The sequence below is a fragment of the Varroa destructor genome, unplaced genomic scaffold (genome assembly GCF_002443255.2).
Source record: "Varroa destructor unplaced genomic scaffold, Vdes_3.0 BEIS01000007.1, whole genome shotgun sequence".
Classification (NCBI taxonomy): Eukaryota; Metazoa; Arthropoda; class Arachnida; order Mesostigmata; family Varroidae; genus Varroa; species Varroa destructor.
The window spans coordinates 13,234,530-13,255,166 of NW_019211460.1; the positions used below are offsets into that span (position 1 = coordinate 13,234,530).

Sequence of the window (20,637 nt, forward strand, 5' to 3'; positions counted from 1 at the left end):
AGACTGATTCGAGTCGTTCTATCTCCTTCCACTTTTTTTTTTCTCAGACTTTGTTTTTGCCTGTTTCGATTCAGCATGGTTCCCTTCGTATATCGTCTGCGCACTGATTGGCTTATTGGAGGGTGTCCTCGGTTTGTCGTTGCCGCACAATTCAATTGCCGACGCGAACTTTGCTTACGGAATAACACATATGGCAGCAAAGGGTCTCAACTAACCACAAACCCCGACAAGTGACTCCTCGTGGAGAAGCGTTGACGATATTATTAGGGCTGTAGGAAAAGTGGCTGCATAATAAGACGGGGGCGTAAGGCGATTATGTTAAGCGGCTTTTCCCAATTGTCACGTCTTCACAAATATTTTTTTCCGTTGCATTCTTAGTGGAGACACGAACAGCATCAGGCACAGCGGGAGGTTCGTCTGCTATGGCGGTCAGCAAGATCGTTCTATGGGGATCTACTTTTGATATTGAGCTAACAGGTCTGCGCAATTGTCACTTAGGAGAAACTCTTCTATTCTAATCAATTTACTACGTCGATGCCTATTCTAAACGAGTGCTGCTTGTAGTGTTATTCTAAACAGGCGTGTTCACAGCGCGCCATAGTTCGAATGTACGCTTAGGGACAGATAACAAACAAAATGCACGGAAAGCTGTTACAAGTTACAAATCAGTTACGGCATACGTGCAACATAAAACTGGCCTTTTTGAACTTTCAGTGAGACACGCTGCCGCACGTACTGTATGGCCTTCAGCTCTTTTGTACTTTTAACCTCATCCGCCTAAATACAGTTGAGTCGAGGCTAGAAATAATATTGACTGCGTTCTCTAAATTGGCCGATACGATGCTAGAAGGTGAATGTCGTTGATGCGAATACAAATGAATCGAACTAAACATTTAAATAGAAAGGATGATACAGTTAAACAGTTTCTTCAGATTTATCCAGTCCCGCTAGTTTGGCACTATCGGGCTGCAGGCAGCATTCGTCACCCGTTCAAACGCTAGCGGCATTTCTAAGAAAAGGGATGGTTGTCGACGGAGATATTTTTCCGCATTAGCAGAACCATTATTGTATGCGACAGTTAACTTTTTCTAGAGGACACGTAGAAAGAACCTTTTCTTCAAAAAGGAATTTCAGCGAAAGTCCCTGAAACCTAAGTTCAAGGTAGGTCCGAGTATTTCTGCATTACTGACTATCAACCCATTTTTTTCCTTATTCCAAGTTTGCACTCGAATGGCGTTTGCTTTTCGTTCAATAGTGCTTAGACTCTGCAAAGTGCTAAGAATGCACTAACGATGAGCCCTTAGGGAGTAGTTTGTGTTCATATCTTATAGTGGTAATCTTTTCAGCAGTTCCTTAACCACTCGAGCAAAACCAGTGGCTACAGTTTACTCCAGTATCAAGATTTCCTGTGAATGTGAACCATTCAAACGGTACATAAACGTCTACAAAACTTGTCATGTAAAAACCGTATGTGTGCCTAAGTTATTTCTCTATAAATAGATGTAAAACATTTCACACATCGCTGAAGCATTTCGAACAGCAGAAGATGACGGGGGCCCGACCTAAAGGCATGTAATGAAAAATTACGAGGCCTTGTAAATTCTAACACTTAAACAACGATTATGTTAATTACACATAGAAAAAAGAAAACTTTGTGTATTATAAAGAAATTATGCTGATTATAGATTTGCCAACCAGTCTAGTACGTTTAGTACGCAATAGTAAAAAGCACTCGTTTTAAAGACTCTTCTCAAGTGTTTTTTTTTTTTTTTTTTTTTTAGTAAATACATAAAAATGGCGAAATCGTTTCTAAGGAAAATTGTTTCTAGCAGAATTTTTATTGGATCTTTATCATTATCAACTACTTTTCTTATTATTTTTAATTTAAATACATACCCGAGCGTAATCAGAAGCGATCACCATAAATCCAAAGCGTCACGTCTAGGCTTCTGGATGCAATGCCAAAGCCACGTATTTGAACGCCTACTCAGTGCCATATATACCTCGGTGATATTGAAATGTATGGGCTTTGCTGTTATTAATACAAATATCGACCAATCAGGTTCAATATTTATTTATTTATATAAATATGAAATATTAGAGCCTAGAAGAACAACAAGATATCAGTGTAGTAGTAACGATTCAAAAATGTTTTATCAGTAGTTGTTAGAGAATGTGATAATGGGTTAATAAGCTAATTTCATACCTATTTAAGAAAGAACCTAAATATAACTCAAATGCTGAATTTGGCTAGCAATGGTCACCTTAGTGCGAGATAAATGCGCAACATGTACATAATGTAGGTTCTATTATTGAAGCTCTTCCATATCCAGTGGAATAAGGTGGATAATTTTGCTCGTATAAATGCACATTTTCCTTCCTAGGAGGGCAAGCTTTGAATGAAAAGCCGAAACGAGGCCCCATCTTTCTGCTCCCTCAGATCTAAAGGTCTCAAGATAACAGACGCAAAAACAACGACACTGACATCGGCAGGTCGTTTCATGTATTTGACAACAAGAAGTTGTCGTCATCCGATTGGATTTCCGTATCCTTCTATGAAGCCATTCTTGTCAACGTCACCAGACGGTAAGAGTCGCAGATCTTCAAAGGCGACCTAGCTGGTTGTATCCTGCTGCACTCCTGCTTCCTGATGTTTTCTCTATCTTCATTAATCTTGTTTCTATGCGTCGTCGTATTTCTTCGTTTCGTCGATAATGGTGGATCCCCCGTCGAAAACAAAGTTTTTTTGTCCAACACCCCCTTTCCCGTCTCCCTGCCTTTACATCTCTCTCAACCGTTATCCTTCTCACTTACGCACTCTCTTTTCCCTCTTGTTTTTTTTTGCGCAGGGATTTCCCCGGGGAATAAGGCTGCTGCTGAATCGGTTCGAGTCGCCGAAGGCCAGACAGCAGTTACCTGCACAGGTTTCTGTTTGTCTCTCCTCCTAGGATAAATCTCCTTTTGTCAGATCGTGACATCAAACAATTTTGACAGGAATAGTCGAAAATATCTAGTAATGGTTTTTTGCACAACTCGGTCTCTAATTTGGTGATGGGTTCTACATAGTAATGAGGCTGAAATTACCAGGTCAAAATCAATGTCATCACAAAGGCTATGTTTAGCTGTATAGTGGATGCTGAAACCCATGTTTTTTTTACCACGTTACAAAAACACCAATAATAGCTATGATAGTTGTCAAGGATAATATGCACGGATATTTTATTTCTAACGCTTTTGATGCAGCGGTTCGCATGGGCCAAAATGTCCTATTCTAAACAGGAAAGGTTACTCTCAGTTAGGGGGGCTGTGATACCTTTTGAAAGAACATAAAGGAGAATTTGACCACATAAATATAGTGATAGTTTCAAAAGCAGCATATACTGCGGGCTTGCGATATTAACCCTTCCCTCTGATCTGTGTTTTCCCATAGTTTATATAGCTACTTCCCCTCTATCGCGACGCTCTCATGTTAGCGACCGCCCGTAAAGCCAATAAAACGCGTTATCTTCTCACGTTGAATCATAGAGGAAAGATCCGATAGGCTTGCATAAGCATGGAAGTCGACCGAAGCTGTAACCAGGACGATGGTTGAAGCCACCCCCAGTTTCTTGGGGCGACCCCTCTTCATCGGCGTGTACGCGTTGTGGAGAAATTAATGATCCTTCAACACCGAGGCGCCAGCGCGCGCGCTGCAGCCGCGTCATCGAAGCGAAAACTTCTTCCCTAACCATGATAATGTCTGACCTAATCCAAGGAAACCTCTTAATCGTTGGGAAATTTGACAGCCAGAATAGCTATAAATACTCTGGAGTTGCACTTCGGTTGAAAACGCTTCGCTACGGTTCTGTTCATGATTTGTTATTCTCATTGGAGGAATCAAGCTTCGCTCGGGTACGTAGTCAAAAAACCCTAATTGATTAGTTCTTTTATTAGCTACAAATACCATTGTATATCGACTTCAGTGTGACATGCTAATTCAAGTTGGTTTGCCATCGCGGTCGAGTGTTGTGGACTCACTCAAAACTTCCGGCTTATAATGCATCGAGCATCTAACATGTTTAAGCTCATCTTTTAGCATGTTTAGCCTACAGGACAGAAGTTCAAGTAACTTGCTTTTGAGATGTGATTTAAAAAAAAAAGAAGTGATTTAATAAATGTTCCGTCTTTTCCACGTTGATATTTTGTAGAAATGTTCGTTTCTCTTATTATTCATAGAGTTCGTATCTTTAATATGCTACAGAATTAAATATTATAGCTTCAGTGATAAAATTTGAAAGAAACTGAAAGCGGGACAAAAAAAAAAGGAGGAAGGATTATACGCGCAAGTTCATTTGGTGTTGCAGCATAATCAGGTCGACAGTTAGGTTGTATTGTCAAAGCGCCGTAGACATGAGTTGTCCTGCTCTCGCATAAAAGGCTGGCTATACAAGGCCTTGAAGGCCCCTTGTTTCTGGTTGTTGATGCAATGGGCGACTATAACACAGATATTAGATGATTTAATGCCGCAGCGATAGCGATGAATTAAGCTGAACGCACGAGCTTTTAGATATCGAGCTTCACAATGTTCGTTATTTGATGAAAGGACCGTTAGATAGAGGAAGTCGGGCGAATGAAGGGTTTAACTTATCGAACGAACATAAATACCAGTTACGAGTTGGGACTAAGAAGGCCAGCGTTTAGCCGGATGATTACGCAACCGTTTCTGTGGTTGCGTGTCTCTGAACGCATTTCTGATGCTCGGTACTCAAACAAAGTCTGATTTGCCACATACGTCATTGGCGTAAATTAAGCTCGCTTAGAAATAACCAAAGGTTTTATTTGCAGGCTTTAAATATAGGCCAACGCGTAGTTTAGGTATCTGCATCGTGTACAAGATAATGTCCTGGACTTCTTTGCATTGCGATCTTCACCGAATGTCGCCACGCTCTGTACAAACTAGACGGGAAAAAAACACATGCACTCCCTGCCCATAAAAGAAGGTTCACAGTTACAGCAGACAATTCGCGATGTTACAATGCACGACATCGTGCGTGGACGGCCATCGCCAGATCAAGTGAATTGGAAAATTACTTTTGTTCGCTTTTCTATCCTCGACTTATCGCCTCGATAGGACGTCGGCCACTCACTATCAGTTGCTCCTTGCTTCGAATCCGAAGAACGCATTGGCAAAGCACGAAGAAACAATGTCAACGAAGGATCCTCGATGACAGCATGTTCGATCCATTGACGTCGATAACAGAAATATCCTTACTATCTCCTTCTCGACTAGCTCTACCGTTTTTCCCCTCATTTCATGCAATCAACATGCGCATCTAAAATTTTTTTCGCTGACATCCTGCTATCCATTCAGCTACGGCCCAATAAGTAAAAGCAGTAATGCACGGTTCCTGCGTCCTTCGACACCACCCCGAAAATTTAATTTTGTGCAAACAGGATAAAAAGCACCCTTAATCGATAATATACTAATGGGCAATTAATCATATTACAGAAATTAACTCTCGTATATATTGGCGGTGACGGTAAAAATTAATCACTAACTAGGCTTAATAGCGTCCGATCAATTAACGTAAGAGTTCATGTTTTGGCAGAAACTTGACATCTTGGACTTTATCAAAACCAGGCAATGTAAAAATAATGCACCATACAGCAAGGGGTCTTTGAAAGAATAAGTAAATCATGCCCATCATAGGAACTGTCGAGTGCCCTTTAATGGAACGACAGTACTTTTCTAGACATTTTTAACCAATGAACATAGCTTTCGTGGGGCGCGAGTAGAATTATCTTAATGCGGATATTACAATCCGTGAAACTAATGGTGGGCTTATTGACGCAGGCTATAAGTGTGGCACTCAGATGTAACTAGATACTGAGAGGTCCATACTGCTCTAAGCCTAAGATATAGCAAGAAAAAGGCCTCTTTCCATCTAGAAGTGCTCTCAGATCACAAGCATATGTTTGCCTAACGTTTGTTGTGCAAAAAGGCCTGATTACGTTTGTTTCTCACAAGTAAAAAAGATGCGACAGTTATCCTGCTAATAGCATATCTGCAGTCAGATCTTTACGCAAAGGTACTTTTTTTTCTTTGTTTTTTTTTTTTTTATTTATCAGACAACAATATATTTTCTTCTAAGGAAGCATAACTAATAGAACGTAACGGTAGAGCTTGCACTCAGGAGTTTTTGTTAAGTTTGGTGTTATTTAAATTCGACATTTCACTCGTAAAACTGAATTTATGGTCTAATTTAATCAGCCATTATATAAATAGCTAGCCCCTTGTTATACGTGTTATACATATATATATATATGATCAGCGGTATCGTAAGCAGGGAACCGGCGTTTTTCAAATGCTGTTCTGCTTGATTAGTTCATCGGTCCATTGTAATACAATTGTGTTTCAGTCAAGTATCATTAGTTCCTACGGGCATTCTATTCGATCTCTACATTTTTTTTCATCAGGTAGTTATGATAAATATATATCGAGTTTAGCACTCGGGCTAAATTGTTTATACAGAGTATCCGAAACTATGTACATATTTAATTGCTTAATTACAACAGCGTAAAAGTTGCTGAATATATTAGTACATTTCAACAAAAAAAAAAATGGTTCATTTATCTAGTTTTGCCCTACCGTTTCATCATTCACTACTGTTTACCAACAATGAGTAAGAAGTGGGACACCGTGAAGCTTGAAGATGTACGATGATCAAGACTCCGTTTCGCTTAAAACGGCAGATTTTTAACTTTGCCTCGTAACTCAAGCTCTAATTTCGATGCAAATTACTCTATTTACTAATCTCAGTCTCATGAGCTTATTTGTAGGAGGGACACACGTCCCACCCTAGGATTTGCACGAGAAGACTCCGATCAGCATTGTTTATCATTCTTTCGAACGTATAATGAGTGACCTGGTTTCCACCACATGAGAATTACGCACAGATGTTAAACAATACTTCGCTCGCTATAGGAGTTCAACATTGAAAACGCCATTTTTATCTTAGTTCAATACATATCGACCTGTCCATGAACGCTAGGATAGCAAACTCTTACAGAATTCTATTGGCCCTTTAGGGCTCTGATTAGGCCTCGACGTCCTTTAATAGTTTGAAATTTTATATTTATTATTTGAAAATCCTTTACTCAATTCAGCATCTGAAGTGCAAGCAAAGCATTGCACCAAAGATCTTCCATACAATCCGTAATAATCGAAACATCTTGTATATACTGCACCTCGTAAAGTCCTATTAAGATATAGGTTTTTCCCTTATTCTCAGGTCCGCACCGTTTGCGGTGCAATGCTTCGGCTGATGGAGGCGCTCGAACCAGGCTCGCCTGCATCTGCTACTCGGTCGGTCCATCGACCAGGCAGGCCAATACATTCAATGCGGTAGTTACAGCATCGGAGCCTTGCGCTGATCTTGTGTCCTAATCTTGTCTTACTACTGTTAGTGCCATTATCAGCATTAGCAATACTGTGGCCTAGTATTTGACGGCCTGCTAGAGGTTGTTCGATTACCTGACAAAATAATTGAGCAGAAATGTCGAAAGCGGAAAGTCTGTTCATACCGAGATCGCTTGACTTTACACAATGTTTACAAACAAAAAAAGAAACAATAATGTCTACACAGCTAGCCGGATGCATTAACTGATTCCATAAATAACTATTTACATAGAATGAAATATTGCGTTAGTAGGTACATGATGTCACCCTTTGGAAAGTGGCCGATTGGTGGATTCGAACAGGAAATGATCAGGAACGTATGTAAAGTTAGCCATCGTAAACCCAAAAGGTACTTTAAGCTTTCCTTGTGTTCTAATCATATTTAGGTAGATGTGCAGTGGTCTATTATATAGTTCGTGCAATACAGGGGGTTCAATATGCGTGAATAATCAAATTTATTGTACTCAATCAATTTGGCTCGTCGGTCTATCCTATGATGGAAATCTCGCGCGATCGAGAAAAATCAGTTCATCAAAGATTGCACGATGAAACCACTGGCTTTAGTACTTATCATCATTATTACCATACGGGTAATTTATACGTGGGCTGAAAAGGGTAGAAAAGTGGGCTGATTTAGGTTGTCAAGATAAAAAAAAAACAGTCGAGTCAAAATTTAGAAATACACTAAAAACTGGCAACTTTTGCAGATTCTGCAAAGACGGATTGACCGACTCAGTGGCGCAAAGATCTCTTCGAGAGCTCCAAAGGTTAGGATTACGTCTCTCTCCTGCGTTAAGGTCCTCACTACTACATCGCCACCGGCTTGCAAGTTCCCACTGTGGGGCCCTAGCACTCGTACCTTGAGGCCCCTGGGCGGAGCTCACCGTTCCCTCTCCTACAGACCGCCCCTCGCAACACGTGGCTCAGAAAGAACTCCTGTCAGACAGGCCCTGACCGGGATAGCGGACAGTTCAGTAGGGCATTAAGGGTTGCACTAAGCAATTTGTGCATCAAGCAGAACCAGCGAACAACCGTTTGCTGCTACATAGTATTTGTGCATTATACAGTGCTCGTGTAAACCAAATGTAGTGGTTACAGCCTGATTGTAAAAAGCATTCCAGCACAAATGGCTGAGGTGCTATGTAATTAATGAAATTCTGCAAGTGGAGCATGTCGTCCATATGTGCCGGCTGGGGTGATTTGAACGATCAAGATGTTGTTACCATTATGTGATTTCGACAGAGGAAATTCGTGAAGTGCAAACAGTTACGCGCGTGGTAATTGCTTGTTGGTGAAGGGTGATTTTATGATGGCGTCGGATGATGACGAGCCTGCTCTGCAGGCGTTCAATGGCGAAAGCATCGGCGATAGTTGTAGTCCATGTGGAGTATTGCCCGTCACAGGGATTGCTAAAAAGAATATCGCTTTAGTCCAACACGGAAATGGGACAATGAGCCATACGATGCATCAGACTGCGGTGAGCATTAGAAAAGTATCAGCGAAAATAGCTAACGTTTTAAATCGAGGGCATGCGTTCCTCATCTTTTGATAATTGATAGAAACGACTGAATACATTGGTGAGATGTGCAGTGTTCTGTTAATTATTTGCCGATAGGCAAAAAAGTGAGCACAGATAGCATCGTTTAAGTATCCGGTCTGTTCCGGGTAAGCTGGCCATTGTAAGTGCGGTCAGCCAGTACATTCCCGATGTTTTCCCGTCCATTCATGACTGCTCAACTGGAACATGACTTTTGCCTGTTGAAATGCGACGTTGTTCATCCCTGCTTCTGTGCCCAGGCCCCAATTCTTTGTTGTTTCAGTTCTTTTCAAGCACATTACAACATCATAACGATATACAAAGTAAGCACCCTACATACGACACTTCTATTCAAGTCTAGATCTTCCACACTAGCGCATCAGCTAATGTTTTTCCAGCTAAGTAAGATTTGCACATACGTACTTGGTACATTCGGATAAGGATTTCCATACATATAAAAGGTAATCATAACATGACCAACTTCTGTTTTATGATATCGAACAATTATGTACTTTGCAGTACTATACTTTGTAGCAGATGCACATGCTACCATCTATTTGTGGACTTTTACTTGCAACAACGTCACTGAGTGTCTCGACATGGGTCGGGTGCGGTGGGTTTCTATATTCCGATACGCTTTATGAAATAAAGAACATATGTACAAGCATTCCAACCACAGGTCCCTCAAAATGACTCTAAGAACAAATGAGAGTTTAACCTAAAAAACCGTCATTGGTCGCGCCCACACTTTCATGTTGGTATTTGCTTTATCAGCATAGCGTACCAAACCGCAACCCTGACAGTAAGAGCATCCGATTATCGGCACTAATTTATAAGTTCAATTGTCAAAGCCTACTTAAAAAAAATTATTTTTTCTATCATTGTCATTAATCTGCTATGATTTGGCTAAGTTTAACTTGCGGCTTGAACACCGTCAAGCTTACGTTCATAGATAGAGTGTATTGTGACGTGTATTACTATTAGATACAGGCGACTACAGGTTCTTCATTTGCTCTGGAAAAGCAACTTATCGATCGTTTCATTATCGATTGGATATCCCGTAGCTTGTTTGTGTAATTCATAGATATGGATCACTTGGATCTTCTGCCAACAGACACTCAAACAAATAAAACTGTATTATTTGCCCTTTTTCAGTATTCGTACCCGCTAATTATGTCGTCTGCATCTTCAATGTTCGATGGTCTCGTTATTGATATTCGGGGCTGGCGGAAAAAATACCTTTTTATGCTTCTTATCACACTATCATGGCTGGCCGCTTTTAATCTTCTGCTCACCTTGTGGATATCGAAAGCAATAAACTTCTCGTTTACAGCAGGCCTAGCTTCTATTGCCATTAAGGCAAACTCGCTAAGAGCAGACAGCGTGGTAAACTTCCTAGACAATATCGCCGTCAAGAACATTCACTCGCGAATAGTAAGTAAAAATAACGTGGCCAATACGTAGCGTCAATGTAGCTTGGGTACTTGAAGAACGTATGTGTCTATATATATGTATATATAGACAGAACTAATAATGATACTTATGACTTTCTTTCTTTAAAATTTCCTCCCATTGTAGGACACGGAACACGATTTTATAACCTATACTTTATCATGCGAAGCCTCACCTAGTAGTGAGGTTCTCAGGGAGTGTCTATCGATGGTGTTCAGGAGACTCGTACGAAAAAAAGGTCGTCGAATAAAATTGTCCGGCCCAGAGTTTGTCGAAGAGTTTGGCTTGCGTTCATCTGCTTGGCAAATGTTAAGCATTCTAACTGGTGGGAGTAGCCAAGTTTAAACCTGTTCTTCTATAGAGACGCAAGCTGAGCATCGTACGTTTAACTGAAGTGCATGTAAATTGCGTTTAGTTCTGTATAGCCATAACGTTAAGTACGATGCTATTTACGTTTTGAGAACGCAATTAAAAAGTGTATATCTTGCCTCAGAAAGAAACAAGAATAAAAACATAAGTGATACTGTACATCGCCGTCCGAACTAAATCCGATGTATCGGTCAGCAATTGCTAAATCATTCGAAGCGCAATTCCCAGCAAAGAAGTAAATAAACACTTTTGACGTTCGCTACCTGGTCCTGCCTTTAACCACATAAGTAAACCGGTTAGATATTATGGTGTACACGTGAACGCTGCACACGATGCTAGCTCCGGGTGTTTATATATCATGTTTTAAGTGAAAAACGATAGGACAAAAAGTGCGTCCTCTGTGATATCAGAATTCTACTAACGTTCAGTGACTTAATTCTCTTTTTCGGTTGATGTTTTTAGGAGTGTTTACGAGTTACGTCCTTAAATGTCAGCGTCTATAACACCTATTTTATTCCCTACCCACCGCCTACATACAAAGTCAGTGTTGTTGTGACCCTTTGATGGCATTTTTGAATTTCGAGATTGTTCTTGCATCTGAGGCTAAAAAAATACAAGGAAAATAGAAGGACGACGAATGCAATCTCTCAAACCTGCATCCAACTTCCAGCCAAAACCGATCCAGCTTATAATGAAAGTTTGCAGCCTTTTTTACCTATTTGTATGGAGTTAGCTAGAAACAAGAGTTTCGTAGACAACGTGTCTCTGATAATTTTCGATACCGGTACGCTGTTTTTTATCCGGCACTGCTCCAGTCAGTAGGCGGAAGCTATCCGAACAAATCCGCGAGTCTATTTCGGTGAAGATGCATATGCCAATCAAACAAATCAGAAATCCACTGCAAAAAATTACTGCCTGTCTTATACAGTTCAAATCAAGTGAACGTACGACTGTAAAACTAAATTTCATTTGAGAAAATCTATATATATTAAAGATTGATTTTATGTATAGCTATATTTTGTCAGGACTTTTTGATTTCGTTCGGTATATTAATGCAGGACACAATTGTCGTTTGTACAGCACACAATATGAATACCTGTGTTATGTTTTTTATAATATAATTAGCATTGTTTGGCAAAAATTATATATATATATATATAATATAGTATTCTTATAAAACGAAGGCGCCGTGTGTGGTTTACGAAAGCGTCAATCGAGTTAAGAGAGAATCGTAGTAATTGGTTGGGCTAGAAGGACCTTTTGACTTTTACTGGCATTGAGCCGAAAACAAATACGCAGTATCGCAAGGAGCCTAGCCATCACTCAGAAGCATTAGTTCGTCTATCTATACTTTGTCTAAACCACTGTTGTATAAATCCGCCCTTATACATCCATGACGTTTTTATAAGCAAGGATCCTGTTTACTATACAATAAAAATATCAACTATCCTAAAATATGAAAATAAAAGAAGTAACTGTTATGTAAAATGTTTCAGGATGAGCCGATTCTGGTCCAGTCATTGGTGAATATTACCCTCTCATCGACTTCCAATACTAAGAACGCGACATCGACAAGTTACATGTCAATTGGTAGGTTAGTAACCTAGAGTCTGATGTTCCATAAATCAAACGCTACCTGTTTCAATGACGTTTGAAAAAACATTCACTCCTAGAAAAAAATGTTCGATCGAATTCGGCAGCCAAGAATTTAATTGTCTCGCACGCAATATTTTGTACTTCATAATCGAGCGGCATAAGACGAACCTCATACTTCATACCTACCTGTGTGCATGCATAAGGCTCTCCATCTACTAGTTCCTGCTGAGTCTAGGCCACTAATTGAATCCATTCGTCGTTTTGAGTAACAGTCGTATATCAACACCTAAAAAACCAACGCTGGAAATCCTATTTAATGGGTCCCATAGAGCATTATTTTCCCTAACACTGGGCTTTTACCATTAGGTGTAACAGTACATCCTTCATCGACCGGTGACCTCTAAAGTATGTGTTACGATAGAGTATCTTTGGTAAAAGGATGTTCCAGCTGGGAGCATGTGCAGTGAGAAAGGCTGTCCGATACTGAATCACTGTGAAGTAGCTCGTAGAACGCAGGGAACCGATATAGCGCTAATCTTGGCCCAAGGATCAAGGTTTTTCGACAATACGAGTCTTTCCAGAGCTAAGATTGCTTTCGAATTAATTAAAATACAAGATAAACCAAATCAAATTTGGTAAATTTACCAACTAAGATCTTATTGATAATCGATTTTTCAGCCCCCGAAAGGGTGGAGGTTTTCGCCGAAAGCTTCTCCATTCATAATGCAAAGGGGCGCTTAATTTTTCAAGCGAGTGAAGGTCAACAAGCTCCTGCAGTCACTACGGCGGTGCATACATTGAAGATTACTGGTGAGTGAGTCAGTTCCGATTTGAAGCCGTGTTATCTTAGGTCTACGTGGCTTCAGATTAGTAGGCGCAAATATCATCATATCCGTTGATGGAAGGCCTCGATCAGTTCTACCATCGTAATTTGCTAAGAGAATATAAAAAGTAATTACTCTGACTCAAAGAGAATAATTTCTTGACTATAGCTCTTCGAGTTTTACTTAATGAGAAACTAGCCGCCATACCGTTCCTAGTTATTGCGTAGGTATCATAATCTAGTGGGCAAGTCTTCTATGAAAATAAATGGCACGACAACGGCATAGTTATTTCAAATTTAACTTACTGTATTTCTGATTAGGTCGAAGTGGAGTTCGGTTTGCGGATGGCGTATCGGTACAGACACCGATGGTAGCATGGGGTGACTTCGGCGGTCTGCGTGTGGAAAGCGCCACTCGCGAATTACGTGTAGAGGGCCCACGAGCTGTTACTCTGGATTCTTCCGAGTCGAATCTTACTCTTGAGTCTAATGGAAATCTTACTATTGCATCTAGTGAGGGACAGGTGAGACCAGCTCTTCGTTCCCACAAACACTGGTGTTATATATATATATATATAACCAGTGATCCGAGCTATTGTTCGAACGTTTTAGGCGGTATTGCACTTGAAAAAAAATTAATGTAAACCCCTGTGTCATTTGGTTTTTCTTTTGATTAGAAAAAAATTAGATATTGAAACGAGTTATGCTATAATTAATTTTGCCCCTAACAAACAAATGCGCACGCACACAGTCCCGTCACGCGACTGCGAAACAAATTGCTATTTGAATTCTTCGTAATTACCCGGTGACGATTATTTTCCAGTTTTTAAATGGCAGATTAAACATTCTAGCTACAGATATCTTTCAGTCGTTTCGACACGTACATGGTATCAACGCTTCGGCGCCGGTTTAATCTTCGCGACAATGTATAAGAGGTGTCCTTTGCTTGCGTATAGGTCAGGTCGTGACCTACTCATAAGGGCGCAATTGATAAAATTACGTTTACGCCAAAAAACACAACGCGTTGCCCAGCCCATCACACATTTGAATTCAGGATTTATACAGACAAAGGGTGATTCGATTACACGCTGGCATTACCACCCCAATGTGTATCGATCCCGATCTTGCACTTACCTTTACTTTTTCCTTTTCGAATTCTGCCGCTTCGCATCAGATTATACTCTCGGCAGATTCAATTTATCTAGATAAACTTCGTAGCCCGTTGGGGTCGAGGACGGGAAAACCGTATGGAGGCGTCTATCAACTGTGCGGGTGTTCTAATGGACGACTTTTCCTAGCAGCACCAGCTGCCCTCTGCAGGGCCTATCATCCGCGCATTTGCGGGAGCAACCTTACGAGCCGTCGGCAGAGTCGCGTGTAAAACCGGAGCGTGTCAATGCTAATAATTGGGATGGATAGTGTTCACCTGATCGATTTGCATACGCGACGTACAATACAACTGCGGAACAAGAGTGCGTGACCGCTGCCAATGAAAGAAAATGTAACTTGGCCTGGACAAATAGCGAAAAGTGAATAAATTCGACTCTAAATAGAGTGGATCGAAGAGGGCTTTTTAATCAGATAGCTAGATCGGGAATTCGAAGTACTGCCTACTTTTATATCGATCCTGATGTTTTTTGCTTGGCTTTGAGGGGTCTATATTCGAAACGTATACATTTAGCTAGCTTTTCGATTCTTGCCCGAGTTTAGCGTGCCTTGCAACGTGCAGAGTCAGGCTGTGTAGAATAAGAAAAATTATTTTTGGCGTTCAGTTTAGCAGAAGTAAGTAAAAATGTGATATTGACACAGGCCTTCCGTCATGTTCTCCGTCATTTGTCTCTAGGGTAGCAAAGGTACCTAGAATTTTTTTGGAGACTCAATTTTCAGGTAAGAATGCAAATTTATAAAGATAGAATATATTCATTGGTTTTATATAGTTCAATATACTTATTGGTTTGCAAGGCTAAAACCTCTTCATGAATCGTTTACCTGTAGAGAAATCCTCAGTCCATTTAATATTGGTTTCCCTCTAATGAGTCTGTTTAGCTGCACTTTTGCGTTTACGGTTCGGGTATGCTGAGAAAAGAACTATAGGCCCCTACGGATGTCGACACCCCCACGATTATATTGCGTATGAAAAACATTTTCAGCGTGAAAAGCATGATTTTTTCGGGAATGTCTTTGAAAAATTGGTAGCTGTTAGTCATGCTGAACTTAGCATGCCAGCATCATAAACTACTCCTTAAGGCAGCTGCGTTATTAAGGGTTTGACGATAGTTGTTGCAAACCTGAGCTCGTGCTGTGTACTTGCTTTAAGCTAGCTGCCATTTCGACTTAGCGCGTGCTCAAACGAGCTTACCCCTTGTTGTAACAAACAAAAACGAGCTATCCCCCTGAGAGAACCCACGTTCGATTGATTAAATGCGATCTGCCTTTTTCCAGTTCCATCCTTTGACCGACGCATATACTTTCGTTTTGAAGTGCATACTCATTTTTTGCGGGATCTTATAGATACCACTGCAGAGATTTAATCACATCCCCTTATAATCCTGAATCGTCACTGCGGTTCAACTGGCAGTGGTGATTTTGACTTTAGTTATACGATGTCAGTCATAACACTAAACCTGAATCGATGCCAACTGAGGTTAACGGGTTAATCCCGCCTACACAGAATTATGGTAAAGGGTAATGAGTAAACCGCATTCGATATATCCCTGGCACGGGAGATATGGTCCGATACTGCAACATCCTACCGAAAGGAAAAAGAGGCGGATATTTAATGAATGAAATTAGATGAAATACTGCAGTAATCCAGAAAAATCCACCAAAGAATAGAAAGAAATCATCTGTACAAAAAAAAGTATATATATATATATATATATTTCTACGTACCAGATTCACAATTTTGGAAAGGTAGGCTCGCAGTTGAATAAAGCTGCAAGTGGACCTATAATTGATGTAGGTAGGTAGGTAGATGAGGAGAATAACGGTTATTGGTAAGCAAAAAGACATAAAAGGGTCGACAATTTTTAATGAAAAATAAATAATAAAAATATTGCGCTTTTCACACTAGCACTAGTGGTTCTGAACTGTATGTATAGGTCGAGCCAGCCAAGTCTTACGTTAATAGAAAGTTTACGCCCGCATTTATTTAAATGGACTTACATTTTTTTTTGTGAAAAAATCCTAAAATCGACTTGAGAGATTTACAAATTAATTTAACTTAAAAAATCTGATAGTGCTGAAGAGTTATTGCCGTAGCTGTTAGGGCCTGAAGTACACAGTATCCTTCACATCCCACCAAATAAAAAAGCTCTCACCTGAAACTTTATGTCAAACACGACAGTCGTCACTTTTGATCTACCGAGAGCCCTTTTCGGTGTAGATTATACTTTCTGAATAGGTTTAAAAGCAATTTGCAGGCTACAGTCGGACTTTGCTTTCATAATCAGCCTTTCTGATTGACCTATATGTTTTGGCCTGTATTTAAAAAATGTCTTCTACAAATTTTTTGGGTGAACAATGGATGACATTTGGCGGTTGAGTTTCATCGATTCAGTCTAAATTGACATAAGAAAAATGGAACTTACTTCTATATAAAATCAGTTATAAATGAACCATTCCAGCAAATCACAGTTGGAGCATTAGAGAAACAGACAATCGAAACAGACAATTTACAATCGAAACGTGCCCGCACAGCAAACGTTGGTTTGCGAAATATAATCAGCTAAATACTTAGAAATCGATAAGTAAGTAATTGAATTACGATTTCAGTAAGTTACTGATTGATCATGGGAACGTAGATCGCACAAAGTATAGATAGAAGCGTTCACGCACTGTTTGATAAACATCGGGCTAATACTTCGAACGGCTCTTGATCCTACGCTGGGAACTTACCTCACGCGTCAGCCATTTGCCATTCTCTCAGCCTCAGCCAAAACGCTATAACACCTATCACTGTAAAGCCAGCATAATAACACTGTATTAAGCGATTTTTTTTTTGCTGAGGAATACATTAAGCCTTGTTGCAAATCATTACTAGCGAAGGCACCTTACTATAAGCTCTTTAGGTGTCCGTGATTAAATAGGACCGTCGCGCTGATAATTAACTTTTTAGAACGTCAATTACTCTTGTAGTTGTCTTAACTTTTCAGTTACGTTTCAAGAGACCCCTTTGAGACTATCCAATATAACTTATAATGAATACTTCGCACCTAGGAAGTTTTCAGTGGTCATGTTTAAGCACCTCTTAGGGTTTGTGTGCTCTAAACAACAGACTAATAATGATCATATTCTTCAAGTCTTACCGATAGACTATATAAATTATTTCTACAATTATTCTATTATTATCACAACATTTTATTATTATCACAATATTTTATTATACAACAATTTCTATTATTATCTACAAACATTCTTCCGTAAATAAAACCAGCCATTATTTCAACAACTGTACCTAATTTGACTCTGACTGAGTTCATGATTGAATAAGTTGTCGTCTTGTACCTCATGCCGCCCCAAAGTTATTACTCCTTTTTTTACTGGCACTACCACGAGCCTTTTACCAACGAGAGCAAGTATATAGATAGATATCTGTGACATCCAGTCGTGTTTCCTGATCGGGCTTAAGCTTCAGTTGTCGATTCTTATTGGGCAACCTTGCCCACATAAATAAACTTCATTCAGATTCCTTTATAACTAATTATCTGAGTGCTAAAATAATAATGTGGTTAATTCATTCAGCCATGCAGCCCTTGAAGAGGGCTTTTACAAGCGGAGCAGCAGGATATGGCATTTAGAGCTGAGGATCCCAACAAACCCAGCACCCTTGAGAAATAAGCGCAAGATTGTATATTCAACAAATGAGTGATTCTATTTTTAAAACAGATAGAAAATTTAATAAGATTGTACGGCTTTCTTATATACGAATAAAAAGAGGCTGTGGATAACTTATCAACATCAGGCCATACACAGCGGATCCCCTCACTCCTGTGCTTAACCATTAGCCTGCTAAAAACGAATCTGACAGACGTTAAATCGACTAACTTTGGAGTCACGCATTTTAACGACGGTACGCCAAACCTGGCATTTTACATATGACGTATTACAGAATTATAACCTAAGTACTGAGAAAAAAATGAGTCCCCCGTATATTGACTTTGCATTGGAAATCCCTGTGGTACATTTTACGTGCGATGCGCGAAACTTTAGTTAACAATAAAACCCGCTTATAGCCTACAGTTACCATAGACGCGGCACGGTCTAATCACAACTGGCAACCTAATAGGGATCAGACGAGAAAACAGCGTCGCTCTGGAAAGAAAAATCGAGTTCACTGTTTGTGTGAAATATATTCGCCGTAAGCCGATGCTAGTACGTGGCAAGGGACATTAGAAACATCTGTTACTATGAGGTATCCACCTAAAATGGAGATGAATGCAGCCCGCTATCAAGAGAATCGAGGACCGTTGGCATGGCAATCGAACGCAATCTAGGTACTTGATGACAACGGTATACCTCATCGCCAAGCCTCAAATAAGAAAAGCAATACCAAACGTAAACTTTGGGGGGCTTGCCATGCCCTAAAGACAACAGAGGGGCATGTATATCCCACTAAAAACAGTCGTCGAGACTCCTCGCAATATGCAGGCAACTTCTGTGTAAACTTGCTTACCACCAAACTGTTGACTTTCGATCCAGTGCCCTTACGGGACATCGCTTGGATTTTTTATAGCCCCACTGCGTTGTATGGTGTTTATTTAACAAAGTTTAGTAAGTATTTACAGATCTAATCGGTCCTATATTTATTAACGATTAGATTAACAGTATAGGTGGGTCATCTTCCATAGAAAATTACTACATTGAGTTCTTTTTAATGAATTATTCGTTCCTAATCACAACAACATAATGGTGCGCACAACTCCTTGAAAAAATACTTAACATCGCACTACATATTTAAGAAATCTTCGTACATTTCGTGTACATAAGTGTCACAGATGCACTTAGACATTTTTTCCGAGTGTCCTCTCAAACTTTTCAAACAAATATGCACATATGTCTTAATTTGTTTCCTCGCTTCCGGGTCTTGAGAATCTCCAAGCACGGTTACGGGAGCCGCAAGGGGCGCGCTCGATCTTGTAGCCATACATCTTCCTCGTGTATTTCTCCCGTTCGCATTGGCTGCATTTTTACCTCTGCTAGGAAACACTTCTGTCTTTTTTGTTAGCCTTCTATTTTGGGGAAAATGATGGGCCGATCTGAGTTCTCAGGTCGAGCCCAACATTTTGCGCGCACAAGTTCGTGTATTCTGTATTATTCGATTTTAGTACACGATTGGTGGGCTTCAAGTTATGCGCTCATTCAGCATTTTTTTATACTTTACCTACCTCAGGTTGACATACCTGGCACTCGGATACCGCTTCTAAAAAACTAGTTTTTGATATCAGCCTTAGAGACATCATATGTCTTACTATTAATATTACAGCATAGCTTAAATATATAATAAAAAGAGCCATCAGTAGCTTTGGTACATATCTATCTGGTACATGTACAAAGGCGGTAGGCCCGCACTTCAAGCATATCCTTAAAGAGGTGTACGTTCTGTATTTTAGACGGGTTATTATCGTATGTATCGTATCCTGCGTCATATGCGTATTCGAAAGGGTTGATGCTTCGTAAAAGATTCATTGAAAGGCCTAAGGCTACCAGAATATTAAAGCGGCACAGGGAATTAAGTAATTTGACGGAGACGCTACTGCATGTAAATATGGTAACCGATAATGTCATAAACGATTAAATAAATATAAGTGCTCAAAAATATATCAGGCGTAGGATAAAATACTAAAGACGGTTTCTGAAACAAGAACATGAGCGGGTCATAACTCGACATTCAATTAAGTTGGATGTCTTCCGCTGTCTATCAATGACGTTTGCAGAAGACAGCAAAATATTCGGAATACGATCGTTGAGAAGTTATTTTCATATAGACTTGCACCCAACGACCCGCGCAAAATGCTAATATATCTTGTACCGGTTAGCGGGCTTCTCTCGTGTTGTTTGCTAGCCCCGCACATCACTGAAGGTCTGTTCAACCTTAGGAACAAATTGGATTAGCGCGCCAGTTTTAAATTTTATTCAGCGGCACGCGAAGGCTTCGTAAGTATTCTTGGTACAAATAACGTGATGTATTCACTTTGGTATCTATAGATTATGTTCTACGTACGTCCTAGTGTTTCGAAGAGCGCACAATGCTCAAAAGGACTTCTAGCTGAAGGTCAGCAAAAAAAAAACTTAAAGAAGCATCTGCACCTGGCTTGCGGGTCTGCATCAATTATGACTGGAACGAATCGTACGCTTTGCAACCGGCGTACGTTAAATTCGAAGATGTCGCAGTCAAAGGACGGAATGACACTAATTCAAATG

At 40.0% G+C, this 20,637-nt stretch overlaps 1 protein-coding gene across 6 annotated transcripts; it reads left to right on the plus strand.

Annotated features, from left to right (window-relative positions):
• Nucleotides 1–575: 575 nt before the first annotated feature.
• LOC111254866 (gamma-sarcoglycan-like) lies at nt 576–14,779 on the plus strand. 6 transcript variants are annotated; one of them, XM_086974885.1, is made up of 11 exons: nt 919–1,161; nt 2,385–2,586; nt 2,850–2,924; nt 3,431–3,891; nt 7,692–7,787; nt 8,146–8,915; nt 10,131–10,409; nt 12,293–12,386; nt 13,071–13,202; nt 13,537–13,739; nt 14,390–14,779. In XM_086974885.1, exons 6-11 carry the CDS (start codon nt 8,745–8,747, stop codon nt 14,594–14,596), a joined length of 1,086 nt encoding a protein of 361 aa, XP_086831011.1. In that variant the 5' UTR covers nt 919–1,161; nt 2,385–2,586; nt 2,850–2,924; nt 3,431–3,891; nt 7,692–7,787; nt 8,146–8,744; the 3' UTR covers nt 14,597–14,779. The 6 variants fall into 6 exon arrangements, with proteins under 6 accessions (XP_022671914.1, XP_086831011.1, XP_086831009.1 ...); XM_086974883.1 differs by having other exon boundaries at nt 2,850–3,891; nt 7,689–7,787; XM_022816176.2 differs by having other exon boundaries at nt 2,850–3,891.
• The last annotated feature ends 5,858 nt before the right edge of the window (nt 14,780–20,637 follow it).

Bases quoted from the DNA above. Each gene is read 5' to 3' on its own strand.
- LOC111254866 (XM_086974883.1), top strand. From the start codon at position 8,745: ATGATGGCGTCGGATGATGACGAGCCTGCTCTGCAGGCGTTCAATGGC. The intron at 12,387-13,070 runs GTAGGTTAGTAA...TCGATTTTTCAG, and splicing joins GACAAGTTACATGTCAATTG to CCCCCGAAAGGGTGGAGGTT. The intron at 13,740-14,389 runs GTGAGACCAGCT...GCTTCGCATCAG, and splicing joins TTGCATCTAGTGAGGGACAG to ATTATACTCTCGGCAGATTC.